The sequence below is a fragment of the Asterias amurensis genome, chromosome 6 (assembly GCF_032118995.1).
Source record: "Asterias amurensis chromosome 6, ASM3211899v1".
NCBI classification, from domain to species: Eukaryota; Metazoa; Echinodermata; class Asteroidea; order Forcipulatida; family Asteriidae; genus Asterias; species Asterias amurensis.
Window position 1 is genome coordinate 2,450,941 of NC_092653.1, and position 23,290 is coordinate 2,474,230.

Below are 23,290 nucleotides of genomic sequence, written 5' to 3' on the forward strand. Positions count from 1 at the left end.
GAACGCGCCATTCGTGGGTACGAATGGCCCTCGGGCTTCGCCCTCGGGCCATTCTTACCCACGAATGGCGCGCACCTCGGGCATTATCCTATACATAAAGAACTTTCTCTGAAACTTATTACATTGCCCGTTGTATGGCCGACTTAAAGCATTGTTGTGACGTCCATAGTTGGAACTATCATTTGTTGTCAATTTACTATTCTCGAATTAATTGATGATTCTGATATTTTTGAGATCTATATATTTTGAGTGGCCTATAGGTTTATTGCTTACTTTAAGTTATCATTTAAACTACATTAAATAGTGTGAAATGAAAAATGTTTGGTATATATATATAGGCCTACCTGATTAATATTGTTGTTGATAACAAAAGTAATTTTACCTCATGTGTTTTTTTGTACCGGTAATAGTAAAAATGGCATAACAATGGTGAGGTCAAAGAGGAGCACGGATATGCTTGTTATGAAACTTTTTTTCAACTCTTTTTAAATTTTTACACTCAACAGCATCGAACAAAGTAGACCGGTTCCCTGTATTTATCCACCGTGACAAAGACAGGCGTTTGTTTTAGAAACCCAATGATTTCCTTTGATACAAGGATTTCATTGGATAAAATGTGCAGTGACGTAAGCTTTTCATATGTGTTTTGATTGGTCCGAGGTGATGTTTGTCAGCTGCTCTCGGTCGTCTGCTCACAGCATGCATAATGTTTGTATTGTATGCACGTAATGTTGTTTTATATGTATACAGATGGGTAGGATTTGAATGCGAATCTCCATGTGAAATGAACATTAGGTCAAAGGTGCTTTTGGAAGGGGATTGACGTGTTGACTAAACAATTGCAACCGAAAGAGAGGGCACTACACAAAATAAAGACTTTTAAGACAAGTTACTTCAGCTACAGTGACAAACAATATACCATGCATGATCAATAATAGTTTTTATTTTATACTCATATTTACCATAATTTCTTCATAGGCCTACTCCCTTTTTTGCATGAGACTGTCACCAATTAGCAACCAAAAGGGGGCGCTACACAAAATATAGACTTACAAGTTATTACACTACTATAACATTACCAAGATAAGTATAGTTGTTATTTTATATATTCATATTTTCCATAATATATTCTCCATACTGCCAATTCTTTACGCAAGACTTCACAGGTGTCAATAGTCAGTGATTGCGTTTGTATTTATCTAGGCCTACATAAATTGAAAACTCATTGTAGTTAGAGTCATAACGATCAAGTTGTTATGGTGTTTTGGATAGAAGCCAGTCAATGTACTGTGACACATCAGTGTAAACCCCGGGGAAGCCGACTTTAGCACAGCCACTACCCCAGCTGGTAACCCCTGCGAGGTACCAACGAGAGATAGAGGGGTCCTTGTCGTCTGGAGCAGTGCATACGAGAGGACCACCAGAGTCGCCCTGTAATAAAAAGAGCGGGAACATTTAAAGTGAAATTAAGTTGCAATGGAGACTATAAGGCCGTGTCCGGAGATTTAACTCGGCTACAGCTACGGCTAGATCGTGCGATTCTGCCTTACCTTTAACACTGACAGACGCGCTGATCTAGCCGTAGCTCTGTAGCCCAAGTAGCCATTTCGGTAACGGACTACCTTTGGAACCAAGTGCTGGGTTCGAGTCAGAATGGTCAACATTTAGTTGCATGGTTCACACTCGACCTTGCTCATAGTCTCTCAAATTTAACATGTATAATTATAACATTGTTGAGAATGGCTGATCCTTGAACAGTATATACAACATATATTTTTTTTAAAGGTAAACAACAACCACATTTATTTCATACTGACAAGTGGTACATTTGCTGATAACAGGGAGCTAGTTGAACAATAAATTGGATTAGAGAAACACTTACAGAGCAGATGAAAAGCAGTTAAAGCATGGAGCTCATACGGTTAAAGGCACTGGACACTTTTTAAAGGGAAGGTACCATTTTGGTAATAACTCAAAACAAATAATAACTTAAAAACTGACTTGGTAACGAACATTGGAGCGAACCAAACCGGCTCTTTTAAGAGCCACCACTCCTTCAAAAGAGTTTTTTACCCATGGTTGTACCCGCCAGTTTACTATTAATATTTATATTTATAGTTGCTCTTATTGGAAAGCTGTTGATAGTATAAAACATTGCAAGAAACGGCTCCCTCTGAAGTAGCATAGATTTTGAAACAGAGGTAATTTCACACTAAAATAAAAAGACTTCTAGCTAGAAGTCTTTTATTCCTGTCTGAAAGCAGACATAATCGCTTATAATTATTTCCAGGAAGGGCACACTTGACTGTAAACAAAAACACTTTGTAAAATGTCAACTTGTAGGAAAAGAGGTGAGGCATAGCTATCTTTCCCTTGAAAACTGGACAATACTTAAAAACAACGTCGAGCGGACAAAGACGGGGCAAATAAGTAAGAGATTCAATAAATAAAGGAAGATATAAGTGCATACTTAATCAGGTTTATGGAACACGGGAACCATGCATGCATCCCTTACAGTGTTGTTTACAAACAGTAATAGGCCTACAAAGTGCAGTAGACAGGGTACCCCCCCCCCCAAAAAAAAAAAAAAACCCAAAAACAACAACAACAACAAAAAAACACCAAAAGAACCCAGTATATTTAATTATATAAGTAATGTTGTGTCGCCACTTGTTTAAATTGAGGTTTATAGTTTTGGTATTATTGTTATGGAAATATGTTAATTATTTCATATTCAGCTTTTGGAGAACAAGACTCACACCCGAGTTTACTTTTATTTAATTTTTTTAGATGATATACATGATACTCGTTGCTTACATTGGTTTGGACAAAACATTTGAAAGCTTTCAGTTTTAAAATTATTATAACAACATAAAATTTATAAATCAAAATAGATCAATAAATAAAGAGCAGCCGATTTCACAAAACGCTAGGATTAATCCTATCTCGAGATTAGGACGGGTATCACCCGTCCTAACTTATGATGGGTTCAATGCGTCCTAAGTCTTCAGATAGGGAACTTAAGTCGTCCTGGGTCCTAAGATTAATCCTAAGTTAGGATGAGTTTAGTGAAATCGACGCCTAAGAAGTGATGGTGTTTTTTGGTTTTGTGATATCCATAAAACATGTTATATTCTTACCTGGCATGCGTCAATGCCACCCATATCGGGATACCCAGCACAGATCATCTTGCTTTCGATACCGCCGTTACCATACGCAGTCTGTTTGCATACGTCTCGAGTTATGTAAGGTACAGGAGCCTCCTGAAGGTACTGGGCCACGCTTCCTTCATCTATAGTGTTTTTTTTTTTTTGGGGGGGGGAAGTAAATAAATAATTAAACAACATTAAAGGCAGTGGACATCTATTCGTAATTACTCAAATAATTGTTAGTATAAAACCTTACTTGGTTATAAGCAATGGAGAGCTGAAGAATAGTTTAAAACATTTTGACAAACGGCTCCCTCTGATAGTTTTCAAGAAAGAAGTAATTTTCCACGAATTTGATTTCGAGGCCTCGGAATTAGATTTTGAGGTCCGAAATCAAGCATCTGAAGGGCGTTTTTTCTTCCATTATTATCTCCCAAAACTTGTGCATATGTTGATATACACCAAGTGAGAAGCTCGTCTTTGACAATTACCAAAGGTGTCCAGTGTCTTTATCACAATGTTACAAAATGAGAGATACTGATGTTGAGATAAACCCAGTCAGAAAACTGGTCTTTGACAATTACCAAAGGTGTCCAGTGTCTGATAAATTGTTGTATCAATAATTAATAAACATTTCACTCCATTTTCCCGGCCCTCGCAATCTCTCTTCAACGGTCTCTTTCTCTCTGGAATAGCAATCCTAGAAGTTGTGTTTTAAAGTACAAAATGGTGTAGTGTCTCACCTTCAGTAAGGCCAAAGCCGGTGATATAGCAATTAGAATCTGCTCCAAATTTCTTTCTCTTGTCCTTATCCAGACAAATACTGTTGACCTTATTGTCTAGCTCCGGTACGGGTTCACTAAGCACCATAATCACAATGTCGTTTATAAATGTACGATCGTTATAGTTGTCGAAGATGAGATCAGCGACGTGACTTGTGTGATGTGCGGTTCCATACGTATCCTGTTTGCCAAGTTGCACCTGCCAATCCTCAGCTTGTTCGCGCCTTTATTGAGAATAAAATGTACAACAAAATTACAGGGGCACGTTGCCTTGGATCGGGAGAAGTTGGTCTATGAAAAGCGTTTGAAACCAGTTGTTATAAAATGTAGATGGTTAGAAAGGGTAGAATAAAACGATCCATTGCCTCGAAATAGCGTGGTTTTCCTTTTACTTAGCAAACTAACACTATGGTCGACAATAAGCTTTTTTGAGGTATCGCGGACGTGATATTAGGAGTGTACTGTTTGGTTTGGGTGTACATACAAACAGACAAATTTACCCAAACCTTACAGTGTTCTAGTATTGTGCCCGCCATATCTCAAATTGGCTTTTGTTAGCGTGTTGTGTTAGTTCAAGGAAAGTGTTAAGGAAAACCGTGCAATTTCGAGGCATATTATGTGTGGATTCTAACCATGCATTTTATAACAGACGGTTACAAACACCTTTCATAGACTAACTCGCCCGATCCTAGTTAATGGTCCCTCTAACGTTGACATATTTCCCCACTTCAATGTAAAAATAACTGACAATATTTTTGCAGACTTTATTTTCCCACAGTATTTGTTGTCGACAGAAACGTTCAGAAAACAAAACATACAAGAAAATGAACGTTTACAGACTTCCCCAATTCACATTGAAGCAACTGACAAACAAGATGTGAATGTTATTGTAGGTTTTTTTGGTCTACAATGACAATGTTGTCAAACAATTTGGCTAACCCTGCTGGGCACAAAGTGGTCAGACTTCATCACTAATGAAAGGCTTGCTGAACTGATCGGTGGATGGTGGTGTCTCACGAGTGACGAGGTGTTTAGAGCAGAAGGCAAAATGATGCGCTCATGTGACGCGACAGGGAGGCCTACCTTGCGCAGTTATAAATGGTCTGCCTACATGCACAAATAGAGGCAGAGGTCGCTATTAGCTGCGCTGGATAGACAACGTCACAAAGTTGAGTGGTAGAAGCGTAGGAGAGCTGAGAAGAGCAGCGATTGAAATGGATCAGTTGATGGCGGCGACTCCAGGAGTGCGCCCTCGTTACAATTTGAGGATGAGGCGGCGCTGGACGCAATGATGATGACGAATGTTGTCGACCGAATTTGTGACTGTTGATACTTTTTAGATGTACTGGTCTTTTTAGATGTACTGGACGCAATGATGATGATGAATGTTGTCGACAGAATTTGTGATACTTTTTAGATGTACTGGTCATTTTTGTTCACATAAATAAATAAATAATTAACTAACTAAACTAAATTACGCATGAGTAAACTTCCAATGAAAGTACTTTTGTTCAAGATAATGCACATGGTCAGTTTTGAAAGTTTTTACAGGGTTTCTATAACCGCTGTATAGTTAACCTGATGAAACCTACTAGAATTTGTTTTTCAGCAGAAAAGAAATAGTAGTCTTGGTTGTATTGTGCTGGCTTTGATACTAGGTCTGACTCGTCTTCAGTTCCAATGGACCGTTCCGGCTTTCCACTAAGCTCCGCCCACCGCGCACGTGAGCAAGACACGTGTACGAGCACTCCCAATGACATTGACAATGACAAATTTACGCGCACGCATGACCGAGTTTATCCGACCACAATCATTGCTGTGATTGGTCAAATGGGTGAACGCGCACAGTTTGATTGACAGGCCGGATCGGTCCATTACAATCAAAACACCAAAACTACAAACCAACCACGACAAACAAATAGACTGATAGACAGACAGCCCGCCCAACACACTGGCAATAGGCAGGCAGCAGGCAGGCAAGCGAGCAGACAAGCAAGCGAGCAAGGGAGCGTGCGAGCAAGCAAGGGAGCCCCGGAGCAAGCGAGCAGGGAAGCAAGCGAGTAAGCCGAGCAAGCGAGTAAGCCGAGCAAACGAGCAAGCAAACAAGCAGGCAAGCAAGCGAGTAAGTGAGCAAGTGAGCAAGGGAGCATGCAAGCAAGCAAGGGAGCCCCGGAGCAAGCGAGCAGGGAAGCAAGCGAGTAAGCCGAGCAAACGAGCAAGCAAACAAGCAGGCAAGCAAGCGAGTAAGTGAGCAAGTGAGCAAGCGAGCAAGCGAGAGTAGACTTGAGGGCGCTGACTTGCTGTTGCCACTAGTGATGACACTCCGCACCGTTTTGAAATTTTACGTGTTTTTGAAACTTTATGGTGCTCTTGAATTGCAGGATGAAATATTAACCGTGCTGTGATATTTCTTGATGCTTTTCTTGGATGTATTTTCAAGAAGCATCTGAAATCCCACCTGTTCCCACAATGATTGTTTTGCTGTTTGATTTAACCTGCATTTTGTCTCATCATTTATTTGTTTCTCTGTTTCATCACAAACCGCTGTGGTCTTGATGAAATGGCAGTATACAAAATATTTTTGTATGTAATCGAGCAAACAAGCATACAATCAAACAAACACCCCAACAACCCCCCCCCCCAAAAAAAAAAAATCAACAACTAAAGAACAAACAAAGAACAAAACAAAAACAAAAGTATCATACAATAAAGTTCATCTCACCCCGGTTTGAAGCAGTGAGCTGCTGAAATGACGTATTTCCTTTTGTACAGCGTGCCGCCACAGAGGAATTTATTTTTGTATAAGAGCTGAGCCTGCCAAGGCCAGTTAGCTTGGTTCGCCGTGGTACCTCCCACGATCCTCAATTTCCCTCCTTGTCGGGTACCACACCCATCACCTTAAAAAAAAAACATTAAAAAAAACAAACATCAAACAACCAACCAACCAACCAACCAATCAACCAATCAACCAACCAACCAACCAAACAAATATACAAATAAACAACATGAAACGAGGAACATCAATCACGGTTTCATCTCTCTACTTTTTTGGACAAAGACACAGTGAGCTTTACGGTTTGTAAGATTCATTGTTATATAGTTACAGAGGATTGAAATAAGCGTTGAAATGTTGAGGAAATCAGGTCAATTTTTTCCTTTTGTTGCAAAGGCACATTAGGGAGGTTTCGCACGCGAATGGGTATGCATACCGATAACAGTGTCGTATGCACGTATAGCGGTTAGCGAGTGGTGTATGACGTGATAATGATGACGTATCCGTCGCATTAACTGTATCTGTTCACATGCGAAACCTCCCTATTATATGTTTAAAACATCATTTCAGTTATATATAAACCACAGAGTTGTATTTTGTATTGTTGGTGTCCCAAGCCAAGTTTCTATTAAATGGCATGGCTGCATCTATTATATTGAAAGGATAAATAAATGACAAGCCCATACTTGCTTCCTCTGGACATGTGCTGTTTCCACGACATCCCTTTTCTTCTATACTATCTTGTCCGCAGTAGCCAGAGGTACATGAGCATAGACGGTCTCTGTATTTCTTCCCAGCTCCACAGTTGTTATCACAGGCTGACCACTTGCTCCAAGCCTTCCATTGGCAACCGCCTGCAGAGTATGGGTCTGATGAGTTTGTCCACATTTATTTCCGTATTGGTGAAAAAGGAGACATGTAAACAAATTAAGTACAAGTATTAAAAGACACTGGACACTGTTGGTAATTGTCAAAGACCAGTCTTCTCACTTGGTGTACCTCAACATATGCATAAAATAACAAACCTGTGAAAACAGACCAAATCACACCGGTGCTAGCCGACTTGCACTGCCAACAAAGGGTTTTAACCATATAAACTGTGCCTCATTATTTTCAAGATCTTACAAGGTGATGCCCCAGCATATTTTAGTGATCTTTGAAGATATACACCCAAGGACATTGTGGTTAACGATCTACAAAACACAAACTGTTTCTGAAACAAAACCCACGACAAACCATCGAGGGGGAAGGGCGCAGCACCAAATATTTGAAACTCCCAACCTCAAACTGTGAAACTTTGAAACTCACGTGGCATATTCAAGAACAGTTTAAAAACTCACCCAAATAAAGAAACATTTTGCTGAGTCTAATTTGTTTTTCATTTTATGGTGCTACTTTTATTGTATGTTGGTTGTTTTTTGTGGAGCAGCGCTATGAGCGCCGTTTGCGGCGAACAGGCGCTATAGCGCCATGTCTGTCACAGCACAGGTGATACTCATGGTGTAGACACACTTACTAAGCTGACAACTATAGGAACTTATTAAACAAACAAGGAGAAGCATCTGATTTATAGAAGAGATGGCTTTTCAGTTCATTCTTGCAAGTGTTGAAGGAAGTCTCCTTTCTCAGTTTGATGGGGAGTGAGTTCCATAGGGAAGGACCCGGCCGAGAGAACAAAAAGTTTCCCCAGGAGGGATGAAATATGGGCACTCGAAGAAGGTTTGAAAAGTTAATAAAAGTTGACAGTATTGTTATTATTAAAATGATTAACTGACCTGTTTGGCAGTTTTGTGGCGAGCATACTCTTGTGTCGGTGGGATCCCCAGAACATTCAGAGTCACATGAGCATTGCCTTTTCCTAGTCTGTGTTTTAGAATCACAGCTACAGGTGCTCCACTCCTCCCATTCTGTCCACTTGCATTTATCTTGATTGATAAAGAAATAAAAACATCAAATAAAACAGGAGGAACATTAACAACGATAAGAGAGACTCTTTGTATGGTTAAATCTTGTACAAATATCTAACAAATTACCAGTGATCGGTTGTGAGGTTATGATGCACGTTCCGCGTGACAATAACGTCAGAAAAATTGTGTCATTAAAATCTCACATTTTTAGGATACGAGAAGCAAACATTTTTCACATCAGGTATATTGTGCGCGCAGATACCATACGTGAGCATAAAATAAAGCCAAAGTGGCGACGTCACCCAGAAAAAAATTTTATTTTGAAAATTCCTGTAACGTGCAGCTAAACCTCGTGATTGATTTGCCCGTGTGACGTCACGCGGGAACTACATACCCTGAGAGTGTACAGCTATTCTCCCGCATTTATAGTCGTCCTCATCGCTTTCGTCTCCACAATCATAAAAATCATCACAAAACCAATCAGAGTCGATTTTCCCATAGCCGTCTATACACTTAAAACCTGCAAATAATGAATGTTTAACTTAGTTTATTTTTTTAAGTTCTTGCTTCGAGGTTTTAAAATATGTTCTTTGGTCCAATTTTGCAAATAATGAATGTTTTGCAAACAATGAATTTTTAACTTAGTTTATTTTTTTAAGTTCTTGCTTCGAGTATTTGGAAGATGTTCTTTAGTCCAATTTTGTTTTGGATTTAGACGATTTTAAGTTATTGTCGTCCGTGCCTCCCGTGTTTAGGTGTTTTATGTGTGTTGTTTTTGCAAGTGTCTGGATTTGCTTTTGTCTTAATGTTTTCTGTTGTGTGATTTTAATACCGTTTGAGTAAAATCTAATTTTACAATAATATAATTTCATTTTTAAGACAGTTTTTATACGTTTGTATAACCTTGACAGTCCCTGTCCAACTTGTAGTCATTTTGTGTCTACAGATTAAAAAAATAATAATATTAATAATAATAACAAAATAATAATTTACCTGGCAAAAATCACATTATACCAATTTTATTTTGATAAACAAAAAGAGCGGTAGTCCCGTGGTAAGATAACAATGACAGGGAAGTATGGTGACAAACTGTGACAATGTGAGACTTTGGAGCGCTAGGTGACCAACATTCAACCACAAATTATTATTATTATTTAATACTATTTCCCTTTGTGTCAGTAACTCCTTGAAGAAAATCGTGCAATCTGGTATTGTTAAAGTCACCTGGAAGTGGTATTTTGTCAAAATAAAGCTTTTGTCACCAAATTATGTGTTTTGATGGGTGGAATATGAATAAACAGTTAACTAAGGTTCTAAAAAATTAGTTTCCATTTTATTTACAATTTTAAAAATAGCCCCGACCCGAGAGGGCGCTGTTCGTGACGTCAATCGAGGCGCGATATTTGAAGAGAAAATGTGTAGTCTGGCCCCGTACACTACGCCTGGGTACCTGATCGGTATGATGCCTACGTACAGAACTACGGTCAAGGAGCAAACTGCACGCACTACGGCTGCTGTGCGGACGATCCACTCGGATTACCCAGCACAGTGAATCGCATGCAGTGCCAACACAAGATAGTGACGCTTGGCGCAAGCTAAAAACATGCCCTCAAAGTTGAAACAATACCCGATATTTATCACGTTAGGCAAATGCTCCTTTAGGTTCATCACATCTTTCAGGTACCTTCTTCGACTTCACTAGTTGGAAAAATTGTTGGGATGGCTTCATAATTTAGAAAAGAACTATTCTCTTCATGTCAAAATGTGTGGTGTATTTCGGATTCTCGAAGCACGACGGCTCGCAGTGTTTGCTGCACAGTGCCGGAATTAGACGTCGGACCGGACCACTTTGAAAACTGCCCCCATGTGTAGTTGTTTTGATGCACCCAGCAGCAATACACCTTGTCGACATTGCCGGAAAAATGCGAGAAAACGTACAAACTCGCGACTAGGACCTGCATGTACTTGCACGTACGTGTGTTCGATGTTCGATCGAGGTAAAGTCTGTCTCGATTGACGTCACAAAAGGGGTAGGCAGAGTCACCCCCCAAACAACTTTATCATTTTTGTTTACATATAAATCGTTACAAACAATTACTAAACAAAATATTGTATTGTTCATAAACATATACTCTAATGTTTGAAGAAAAGAAAATTCTATTTCCAGGTGACTTTAAAATACAACTCAATATAAATACAATAATCCTCACGAATATACTTCGAAATTGCACGGTTTTCCCTTATACGTCGTGAACTAACACGGCACACCGAGTTAGTTCGCAAAGTAAAAGGTAAACTGTGCAATTCGAGGCATATTTGTGTGGATCATTGTGTTCTACTTCTAAAACATCTTTTAACCATATGCATTTCGTAACAAACGGTTATAACAAACACTTTTGTATAGACCAACTCGCCCTATATCCAAGGCATTGTGTCCCTTTATTAATTGTTAATCTTTATCTTTTGCCTATTGATATTATGTATGTATCGATTAACCCCCGCCAACCCAGAAAGGGTCAATCTAAAGAAAGAGACTTTAGAACATTGTATTAAACAGAGAGACTCTACTACTTTGTAATACTTAAGAACAAGTTTTAAATCCAATGATGTTGTCTGAGTTAATTGCTAAATAAAGATTGATTGAAGGAACGATTACATTTATATAAGGTATATGCCTAAACTTACATGAAGTTTCATCCTCATCGTTATAGCAATTAGTAATACCATCACATACGAAGTCGATACTGATATCAAAATTACAGTTCTCATTTGCACCACAATCACTGTAGCCCCTGTAGTTGCAATCTATATAGAGAAAGGGGGAATAAAAATCAAATGAAAAATCAGTTTTTTCGAAACCTCCAACAAGAGATCAAAAGTCTCCTGATGATGACTAGAGCAATTAGCTAGTTGAAACGACTAATCACAAACTCACTCCGCGGATGAGCACTTAATAACAATCCTCTATAGCAGCAGTCACGGCTGATTTTCAACCTTCCGCCCAGGAAGTAGTTAAACTAGAACAGCGAAGCTGCCATGGCGAGCTGCTGATCACCAGATAGAACCAATGACTGACAGAAAAAACAATCATTTGATCAACTGATGGTCAAAGGGGCGGGACATTGACAAGTATGAAGTAATGACCATTTTAAGGTTGTCATTGCTTTAGCTCACTCAACTAGAACCAGTGATCTTTGAATTTTATCTTTTCATGTTACATACAGGAAGTAATATTTGATAAACGTTTTGCACTTTTCAGTGATGCACTCTTTGAGTTTTATCATTTCATTTGCATCTTTATGTAAAAAGCAATTATTGGTTTAAGTTTCAAGTCAGTACATCATGGCAATAAGGAGTTATGCCTATTGATTAATTCTTTAAATTGATCTGTTCATTTAAATCTACATGTAAGAAGCAATATTTGACTAAAAGTTTCAAGTCAGAACATCATTGCAATCAGGAGTTATGACCATTTAGGTTTTTCATTGTTTCAGCTCATTCAACTGGAACCAGTTATGCACTCTTTGAGGTTTATCTTTTCTTATGCATCTATATGTAAGAAGCAATAGTTTGAAGTCAGCTCATCATTGAAATAAGGAGTTACGTCTATGAACATTTGTCATTGTTTTAGCTCATTCAACTGAAACCAGTGATAAATTCTTTGAATTTTATCTGTTCAAATAAATCTTCATGTACAAAGCAATATTTGATTCAAGATTTACGGAGTTATGACCATTAAAGGTTGTCATTGTTTCAGCTCATTCAACTGGAACCAGTGATGCACTCTTTGAGATTTATCTTTTCATATGAATCTTTATGTAAAAAGCAGTATTTGATTTAAGTTTCAAGTCATTACATCATTGAAATAAGGAGTTATGCATATTCAAGTTGTTCATTGTTTTAGCTCATTCAACTAAAACCAGTGATTAATTCCTTGAGTTTTATCTTTTCATATGAATCTATATGTAAGAAGCAATGTTTGACTTACGTTTCAAGTCAGTACATCATTGCAATAAGGAGTTAATAAGGAGTTTGATTTTTGTTTAAACAAATTATTTCAAAACTTGAGTTTTTTTCTTTTAAATCCAGATGTCAATGTTTGAGCCTGAAAAAAACTTTAACATTTTTGTTATTCCAAAAACTTTAAAAAAAAATTTATTCCAAAATACTTTAACATTTTTTTTATTCCCAAAACGTCAACATTATTTATACCGTCAATAATACCTGCCAAAGCAAATCTCAATAATAGTAAGGTTTACGTTATTATCAGTAAATGAGTTGGGGGGATAATGAAAAGGTTTCAACTCGACGTTTCGGTCAGTATGCTCCGATATCGAACCGTCGAGTTGAAATCTACGTGTTTTTTTTTTCAGAACCACCCTAACTCATTTAGAGATTATCACTCCATTGTGTTACCGCAAACCTTATTCCTTAAAAGTTTTAAATCCTACCAAAGCAAATCTCATCGGATCCATCGTGACAGTCTGGTCGGTTATCGCATACATAGTCGTGATACACGCCCTCTCCCGGCTCTAATGGATCAGTACAAGCTATCAGAGAACAATATAAGAATGGATTAGCTCTTTAGTCCTGAGGTTAGGCCATGTTTAACTTGAACTTCTGACGTCACACTTCGAGGCTCGTGAATAACGCCAGAGACCGGTCTCCGGCCGGCGTGTACATGCACCTTTGACCTAATTCATTTCACATAGAGATACGCAGTCAATTTCTATGGCGGCCGTTAGGAGTGTACTGTTTGAGCATCTATATAAGCTCACTGTGCATGTTTATCCAATGGAATCATTGTATCCAATGGAATCATTGGATCTGAGTAGCAGGTACCTGTCTTTATCCTTGCGGATAAAGACAGGGGCACAGTCTAGGCCATAGTGGGTGCGTTCGTTTAGCTCCCCTCGGTCGACCCCGCGGTGCTCACTCGGGTGAGCCCCTGACAAGAGCTAAACGAACAATCACCCATCGTTCTCGTAGTGACGTCATGCACCTGGGGCCTGCCCCCAAGTGACTCAACAAGCAGGGCACTTGGGGCTGACCCGGATGAGCCCCCGGAATGACGTCAAAGCTATTCAAACGCACCGGGGGCAGACCGGGGTCGACCCAGGGAAGCTAAACGAACGCACCCATTTTTTGACGTCCAAAGCAACACCTTAGCAACACCGTTCTACGGCTACGACTGTTGCAGTCGTAGTCGTAGCCGTAGCCACCAATTCGGATACTGCCTATCTAATAGGTTAGGGTTGCTGTTTTGGTGGTCATTGTTCTATAAGTTATAACAATAGACAGTTCTTAAAAAGCAAAAGGTTCCTATGCGCTTTAAAGAGAGAAATACGTATTGTTAAAAAAGACAGAAATGACTGAACTTTACTGAAATAACATTGCTCAACCCGGGTTTAAAATTGATCAGTAGTTTCAGCTTGTTTGACATGTGTGGTAAACTGTTCCAAAGATGCACAGCAGCGCTCTGGAAGGAGTGAGAACCTCATATAGAAAGTATTTATGATAATTTATTCATGACATCAACCATGGTTAACTATCCAATTAAAAACAGAGAAGGAAATTTCCCTTTGTGGGTGAATTTACTCACCAAAACATTCTGGATTGTCGATAGTGTTGCATTTATCTATCAAAGAGGAGAAAGAGGTTATAATATTCAATTTGTGAAAATTTAAGTTAGATATCTTCCGGATAAGAAAAACTCAACAAACATTTGAAATCAATTGTTTTCTTTTTAAGGTTACGTTAGCCTTTATTAGCCTTGTATTTAAAAATGTCAAGATCTAAGACTTCATATTGCAACGTTCTCAAACTACTCTTTACAACTAAGTTTTCTTGGCCCATGATTTTACAACAATGCTGTGTCAGGTATAGCCTGGCGTCACACGTCAAAGCTCGTGAATAACGACAGAGTTTTGCCTCAAGCATAGGTCATTCCCCGTCCATAATCACCTTTCACCTACATTCATTTCACATGGAGTAAAGGCTCCGTCACATAGGCCTCGATATCGAGAACGAAAATGAGAATGTTAAAAAGACGCCCTCGCTTGGATGAATAAGCGTGGGCGTATTCTGCGTGGAGCAATTAAACCAATAGAATGCGTACTCTTTGCGTCGTTATCGTTTTCGTTATCGCTGCAGTGTGACTGGCCTTTACGCAGTATGGGAAATCCTACATTAATTACAACATTAAATGCAATTATAAATAGGCCTACATGTACTTGTACATAATACACCCACACACGACTGAAAGTAAGCTTTCAATATCTGTGTTTTTATTGGTCCGAGGTAAGTTTGTCCGCTGCACCCACATCACCCTGAACCAATCAAAACACAGAAACAGAAAGCTTCTGTCACTGCACGTTTATCCAATGAAATCATTATATCCAATGAAATCACTGGTTCTGAAAAAAAAAATACCTGTCTTTATCCGCATGAATAAAGACAGGGGACCAGTCAAATCTTCTGTCTATCTCTCGGCCGGTGTACCAGGGAAGTATGTCTGCCGGATATTCGGTTCCCCATATGGGAAATTAACATGGGCTGTAGGAGGAAGATTCGGAGTTCTAAGAGGGCACTATCAGAAGAAATGTGTACACAGTTTGCCCTATTGGGGGGGGGGTGGGGAGAGGGGTGGGCACCGAATATCCGGGGGAGGGGAGGTGGGACACACAAAATCTCCTGCCACACCGGGTTTTCACTTTATGACATACGATACTCACGTTCGCATCTTTCATCGGAACCATCGTAGCAATCTTCAAAATTGTCGCAGGTAAACTGTATTAAAACCCCCTCTCCCAATGACGCGGGGTTCCGGCAGGCTGAAAAGAGGCAATCATTATTTTATTATCAAAATTGTATTGAAAGCAAATTATAAAACATGCAATAACATGTAAAGGCACTGGACACGTTTGGTAATATTGTCAAAGATTCAGTATGCTATCACTTGGTGTATCTCAACATTTGCAAAATTTGGGCTCATGAATAAGTCATCGAGGTTGCAAGAAAATGTCGTCTGGTTTTCAGATGCTTGAATTAAAGGCTTTAGGTTAGAAGTCTTTTTCACAGTCAGCAATTTTAGCGATGAATTACCTTTCTCAAAAACTACGTTACTCCAGAAAGCTCTCTATTCCTCACAATGTTTTATACTTGCTTTTTACCAAGTAAGATTTTATGCTGATTTATGAGTAATTACCAAGAGTGTTCAGTACCTTTAAACAAAATAAAACAAAGAATACAAATCAGTTATATAAATAACAGCTCAATCTATTAAAGGCAGTGGACACAATTGATAATTACTCAAAATAATTGTTAGCATAAAACCTTACTTGGTAACGAGTAATGGGGAGAGGTTGATAGTATAAAACATTGTGAGACACGGCTCCTTCTGAAGTAACTTAGTTTTCGAGAAAGAAGTTATTTTGAATTTGAGGTCACGAAATCAAGCATCTGAAAGCACACAACTTCGTGTGACAAGGGTTTTTTCCCTTTCATTATTATCTCGCAAGTTCAACGACCGATTGAGCTCAAATTTTCACTGGTGGTATTTTATGCAGAGATACACCAAGTGAGAAGACAGATCTTTGACAGTTACCAATAGTGTCCAGTGTCTTTAAACAAACCAATTCAAAAAGGTTGAGAGGTTGACCTACCGAAACATTCATGTGAGTTTGATGTTGTCGCAGTACATGATCCTGTAACGTTCAAAATAAGAAAATATTGTCACATGTTCAGAAAACAAAACAAAAACAACAACATAAAACACAGCCACTTTGAATTTATATCTTCCCATACGACAAGGTTCAAATTGAAATAATTGATTCTTGACTGAGTTGAAGATATCTGATTTAGGGTGTCATGGTCGAGTGTCAGGTTCTGGTGGTTCTGTCAAGTTCTGGTGTCAAGTTCTAAGTCGTCGGAGTGTGGGTTCGAATCCCGGTCATGGCGCTTGTGTCCTACTTTACTATAGGCCTAATTGCTTCTTTCATGGGTACCTGCGAGGGTGGTTGATTTTATGTATGAAAAAACCCACTAGCGCCATACCCTTTACTGGGTGTCGTGGCCGAGCGGATAAGAACATCAAACTCAATTGCTCTGGTGTTTCTGTTCAGCAGAGTGTGGGTTCGAATCCTGGTCGTGACACTTGTGTCCCTGAGAAAGACATTTTACTATAATTGCTTCTCTCCACCCAGGGGTGAATGGGTACCTGTGAGGACAGAGATGGTTCTTTTGATTGATTTAGCTTAGTGCGCTACATATTTGTCGGCATAGGCTGTATATATATTCCCCATCAGGGATCTGAGATGCTATAAGGAATGAAATGGCCCAGTGATCAGGGTAATAATGTTGGAAGCGCTTTGAGACATGGTGTAGAAAGCGCAATATAAAAACCACATTTTTTTTTATTATTATACGGCAGCTAATGGGTTGTACACTCCCCAGGGAGATGAGAGATTAAAGCCATTGGACACTTTCGGAACAGAAAAAAACCCAAAAGTTCACAGATTTACAAATAACCTACAGGGTTTACAGAGGGTAATGGTGAAAGACTTCTCTTGAAATATTATTCCATGAAATGGTTTACTTTTTTAGAAAACATTAAAACAATTATCAATTCTCGATATCGAGAATAAATTACGGATTTACTATAACACGTGTAATGACACGGCGAAACAAGGGTGGGTTTCCCGTTATTTTCTCCAGACTCCGATGACCGATTGAGCCTACACAGGTTTGTTATATTATATAGAAGATGTGATACACGAAGTGTGGGCCTTTGGAAAACACTGTTTACCGAAAGTGTCCAATGGCTTTTAAAGGAATGTTATTGGCCAAATGACCAGGGCACTAATGTAAAGCGCATGGAGACGTCATTGTGAAATGAGCAATAATAAGAGTTATTATTTATTTACACTACTATTATTATTTGTATAAAGTAAACTTACTTGGTTCTTCATCTGATTCATCCATGCAGTCAGCGATCCAATCTCCAACGAAATAAGTGGGGGCGCCCTCGCCATCGTATGCCTGGTTAGTACAGCCTATTGTGCAAAGGAATAAACACAACCTTTCACCTTCCTAGGGCCTATACAATCAGGTAAACATGGGGTTTGGAGGTTGGGTCATTTATAGGCCTATACAGCATATTATGTTCTCTCCTCAGTATGAGAGGCAGTATATAGGCCTATAAATACAGCATTGACTCTCCAGAGTGATTTTCTAGTGTTTCCCATTTCCAGTTGTAAATATACCTCTCAGGGTTATGAGGTCCAATTTTAATGCCGTTCTTGACTTGCCTATAATATTGTTGTCTTATAATCACCAGCTACATTTTTTACGAGGCTTTTTGTGCAGCTAGTAGGCCTTATATAATATAGTTTTATTATTATTATTATTTTTTGTTTTACTTAATTATTGTAGTTTTATACAAACACGTCATACTACTTTTTGTAGGACAAAAAACACAATGTCCACAGATTTACACTTTAAAGTTTAATGTAAATCTTTGGACATTGTGTTTTGTGTTACAAAAAGTATACCCAAATCCTTTAAGTCTTTTTTGGTGCAATTTTTGAGATAATAAGAATACATGATCTTATTGAGTTGAATTGACAAAAAGTATACACCCCCAGTCTGATCCTGTGAGCATTCGAAAATGAAATCAAGAAGATTCCAATAGGTCAACAGAGCTCCAAATCGCAGTCATAATTCATGCTTAATAAAGCAAAACACAATGTCCACAGATTTACATTACACAGTTTTGAAGATCAACAAATAATTTTCGTCTCATTTTTAGCATGTTTGAAAACGTATTAACCAGTTATGCTATGTTTATGGTATAATGCCATAACTGGTTAAGGGGATTTTACATGCTAAAATAATTTTCGTCTCACTTGAGATGAAAATTATTTTGTGACTTGTTTTACCCATTACTCAAAAACTACATAACCCCAGTTAGTAATATTTGAAGGGAAGCTTCCACTACCTAACCTTGCTCAAGGCAGTCAAATTATTCACTCCGAAAAGACGCCGCTGTAAACCCGCCCGTATACACTGTGCTTACTGTGTGAGTGGCCTCCACCCACCCTGCGTAAATCCCCGTCCATAATCACCTTTCATCTACATTCATTTCGCATGGAGATTCGCAGTCAAATGCTACGTCCATAACACCATGACATTCAAGACACTGTACATAGTTAGGACACAGAATTTGGTCCGAGGTTTGTGCATCCACACCACCTCCGACCAATCAAAACACATGAAAAGCTTACCTCACTGCATGTTTCTCCAATGAAATCATTGTATCCAATGAAATCACTTAACTGGTTCTGTGACAATTAACAAGCATCATTGCAGGGGACCAGTCTACATGGTCTATATGGGTCTGGTGGTTCTGTTAGAACAACTGGTGGTTCGGCTTATCGGGGGGGGGGGGGGGGGCTGTGCGTATAGGAAAGTGATGTACGTCAGTTACTTTCTTGAATATACCATGGAGGTACCTCCATGAATAATTATACACAACATGAACTTACAGCATGTTCCCTTCATTGCATCTGACCATGGAGGTAGAATTAGACCTCCATGATCTGACGAAGTAGTTGTAGTTGCGATAACGTAACCGTCCTCCCGACGGCCAGAGACTCCGGCCGTTTAGGGAGGGTTACTAGGTAGTTGTTGCCACAAAAGCACATTCACGTTGTATTTTTATGTTAATCAGTTCGTCTTTGAGTTTTGCAACTACAAGTTGTTTGAACAAAGTTGTACTTACGGAAACATGAAGAAGAAGTCCTTGAATCGCAGTAAGAATCATCTGAAGTTAAAATAATACCAAATTTAATGGAAAGTTCACACAACAAACCTACACTTAAGACAAAAATACCCTAGCAGCGCCCTCTTTAAAAAAAAAAAAAGTGGAGCCGTAAGTAGTTTCCAACGTTTCCACTGGCCATTGGCATGATCACTACAACACAGATTTTGATACATCAAATAAACACTTAAACTTCAGTTAAGAAAAAGTAATAATTTAGGTCGCATAAAACTGAAACCCTGTGCAATTTTGTATCAAAGTTAGTTTCTGTGGATAAATCGTAATCGGCAACTCAACGCTGGTCTGATTATAGTATTGGTCCAAGGCGTCACTATCTCATACTTGTAACGTAACGTAACGTAACGTAACGTAACGTAACGTAACGTTACGTGACGTGACGTAACGTGACGTAACGCAACTCAACGTGACGTAACGTAACGTGACGTAACGTTGTAATAATCCGACAGAGGGCGCGCTTTTCTTCTTGATTTCATTACGCAAAGCTACCAAGACTAGTCTAAATGAAGAAATTCCAAGGTGTAATTAATTACATGATTTAGCCGCAGGTTTTCTATGGGACACGGATCTTCCCCCGGTAGTAGCAGCCCTTCCAGTTTGTTCACTCTGTTTTTTAGGTGCTGGTCTTACAGAGCTTGACCGATCCTAGGAATCGAAACACAATCATGAAAATGGGGAGTTAAATTCAATTCAATTAAATTTAATTTAATTAAGATTTTCACTAACACATTTCAACAATAACGATCTACATTGTAATGCAAGAATAAACTCACGGGAAAGCGCGTGGAGAAGGCCCCAAATAAGCCAGGTAGCCTGGTAGCGGCTTGCCTTGCTTTACAAACAAAATACATAGACTAAAATGTACATGCTTAGGCTAGGACAATACAGAGAGGGAGACAGACGAATAAACTACTGGAGAAAACGACAATGACAAAGTATGCAAAAACTTAAAGGAGAAGAACGGTAGGCTCACATAGAAATCATGTACGATTTCAGGAAAAAAGGTATAGCATAATCACAGCTTAGCACTCAGCATGCAAAAATACGTCGTACCTTTCATCTCATGATGTTGAAATTGCACTGGAGCTCGCAATACTTTGCTGAGCAACAATTTCTTTAGAAAACAAAATGGGTGCGTTCGATTAGTTTCCCCGGGTCGACCCAGGTGTGCTCATCCGGGTGGCGTAAGTGTTACCATGTGTGTAAGTCTGTTGACCCTATAGTGGGCGGCGCTAATCTATGAAGCCCCATTAGTGCCACTTGACAAGTGCATGTTTCACTGAATGAAATGTATTTCACAGCACCGCCACTTATATCTTGCGGCCGCCACTTATTATCTTGCGGCCGCCACTTAGTATCTTGCGGCCGCCACTTATTATCTTGCGTCCGCAACTTAGTATCTTGCGGCCGCCACTTAAACACATTTCGAATTTCGAATGCAGCCATCTGTATCCTTGGTGATTTCCTGGGTCTGTTTGAGTTTTAACAATAAACATGGCAACATCTAACAAGTCAGATTTTGTGTTTTCTTCTGAAAAGTCCAAGCTTTCTCAGTCCAAACTGTCCATATAATTATTTGTACACGAAGCGCGGATTGGGTATCTTTTCTTTCTAGGACGAACGTGTGCAGATAATCTTCACGTTTGTATACTGGAAAAAAAAATCTGCGCACGGTCGGGGGACAAACGGCATATCGCGGCATTAGCGGTAAAAGAGCGGTAGTTGAGAAAATTCACACTCAAAATTTACTTGATTTTTACTCAAAATCTGTGATACCTACTTGAACGATTCCAAGTGTAGTGCTATCTGCAACTTCTGAAGCATTAGATCGGTAAGTTTTCATGATGCAGAACGTTGCAGATGGTTTTTCAAGGAAGCGAAAGGTTTTGATATCAGTGGTGCTGGGGCCTAGGATACGGAGTGGATTGGACCGATTTATGGGGCTATGCACGGCGTTGTTGTTACGTCTTCTTCTTGACTTTTGTCGGAGTGAGTTTACCCCCAGCTCAAAGTCACGTCGGTAAGGAACTAATTTACCGCCCCTGGAGTTGATCGTTTTAGAGCCAGTGTATGTGATCCTCGCTGTATCTTCTGTTGCTGTGATTCTCGCCTGTATTTCATCCCGGTGGGCGTATTACCCCGTATAAGATACTTATTTTGCATAAGATCTAATTTAAATGTACATCTGTATTACTCAATCATTGTACATAGCTTAAACCAAATCGGTAACTGAAGTGGTCGAGTTTGATCATTTTAATGATCATCACTTTGATTCTGTGTTCTTTCCATCAGTGTCACCTTGTTTGATTTCTTTGTTGCATCTGAAAAATTCAGGCTTTTTGAGTGGTTATATTTGTGGAAGTTATAGTCAAAAATTGTGTTCTGTTAAAGTATACTCAAAGGCACTGCATTGATACGTGTTGGTAATTACTTAAAATATAGTAGCATAAAACACTTATAAACGATCAACGGAGAGCTGTTAATATTATAAAACATTACATTGGTAATTTTTCACTAAAATATTTGAATATGAAAAAGACTTCGGGCATGAGGTTTTTCTCAGGAGTCTGAAAGCACACAAATTTGTGCAACAAGGTTTGTTTTCTTCTTTCCCCAAGTGAGGAATATACCAAGTGAGAACACCGGTCTTCGACAATTATTACCAAACGTTTCTAGCCACAGTTTAAAAACTTACTGTACAAAGAGTCTGTTAAGTTAAAGAAACATTGCAGAGTTGGTATGGAAAACAAATTGTGAAGATCACAGATTTAAATAAAACTTACACGGTCTAATCATGTGATAGTAAAAAAAAACATCCCTTGAAATATTTCTGTCGGAAATGTCACATTTTCATGTGAAATAATTTCGCGTTTGGATTTTATCGCTCAGTGAGCGTTTTATTAATTTTTTTTTGCATCGATGTCGTCCAAATTAATGTGTAATCAGTTTTCCACTATTTTCTCGTGACCCAGATGGCCGATCGATCTCAAACTCATTCAGGTTTGCCAATTTATATCAATGAGGCGGATTACATAAAGTGGTTAATGGCAACAACTGTTTTTTAAATGTTCCTTTAATCCAGGACTTAAGGGAAACTGGAGTTGAAGAAATAGTCGCAGACAGTGCTCCTGTGTTTTTGTGATCAACCATTAATTATACATGAAACAACAAACCAGTGAAATTTTGAGCTAAATCTTTTGTGAGTCAGGAGAAAGTAGTGAAAACCATGCACAATTTCAGTACGTCATCCACAATGTCTTAAGTTTTTGGTATAATTGTTAGAGTAACAACCAAAACTTCGTGTATCACAACTTATGTATAAAATAACAAACCTGTGAAAATTTAGGCTCAATTGGTCATCGGAGTCGGGAGAAAATAACGGGAAGACCCACTCCTGTTTCGGCACGTTTCGCCGTGTCAAGACATGACGTGTTTAAAATAAATCCGTAATTCTCGCTATCGAGAATTTTTTCTCAAAAAGTAAAGTATTTCATGGAACAACATTTCAAGAGAAGTCTTTCACCATTACCTTCTGTAAACCCTGTAAATTATTTGTAAATCTTTGAACTTTTTTTTCTGTACCGAAAGTGTATAATGGCTTTAACTGGAAATAAAACACATGCGAAAAAAGAATCACTTTGGCATCACATAATTACCCTTCCTGGCTGGGATTGGCGTTTCCGATACACTGCTTTCTGTTCTTCCCCATAAACACAGATCGCCACGGCAACCAAACACACCAGTGTAATAACCCTCATCTCTCCCGCACAGATTGCGCACCGGGTAGAATCAGTCTTTATGAACACAATTTTACATCCAACGGAACCATCAGGATTTTAGGT

At 38.9% G+C, this 23,290-nt stretch overlaps 1 protein-coding gene across 4 annotated transcripts; it reads right to left on the reverse strand.

The window, feature by feature from the left end:
- Positions 1-223: 223 nt before the first annotated feature.
- LOC139938928 (uncharacterized) lies at positions 224-23,290 on the reverse strand. Of its 4 annotated transcripts, XM_071934599.1 has the most exons (16): positions 23,105-23,290; positions 19,982-20,093; positions 19,392-19,433; positions 17,569-17,664; positions 16,276-16,317; positions 15,346-15,444; positions 14,214-14,249; positions 13,063-13,161; positions 11,297-11,416; positions 9,006-9,131; positions 8,480-8,629; positions 7,391-7,573; positions 6,654-6,828; positions 3,893-4,155; positions 3,141-3,292; positions 224-1,431 (listed from the first exon to the last, which is right to left on the reverse strand). In XM_071934599.1, exons 1-16 carry the CDS (start codon positions 23,204-23,206, stop codon positions 1,255-1,257), a joined length of 1,974 nt encoding a protein of 657 aa, XP_071790700.1. In that variant the 5' UTR covers positions 23,207-23,290; the 3' UTR covers positions 224-1,254. The 4 variants fall into 4 exon arrangements, with proteins under 4 accessions (XP_071790700.1, XP_071790703.1, XP_071790701.1 ...); XM_071934602.1 differs by lacking the exons at positions 19,392-19,433; positions 19,982-20,093; positions 23,105-23,290 and adding an exon at positions 18,895-18,993; XM_071934600.1 differs by lacking the exons at positions 19,392-19,433; positions 19,982-20,093; positions 23,105-23,290 and adding an exon at positions 18,736-18,757.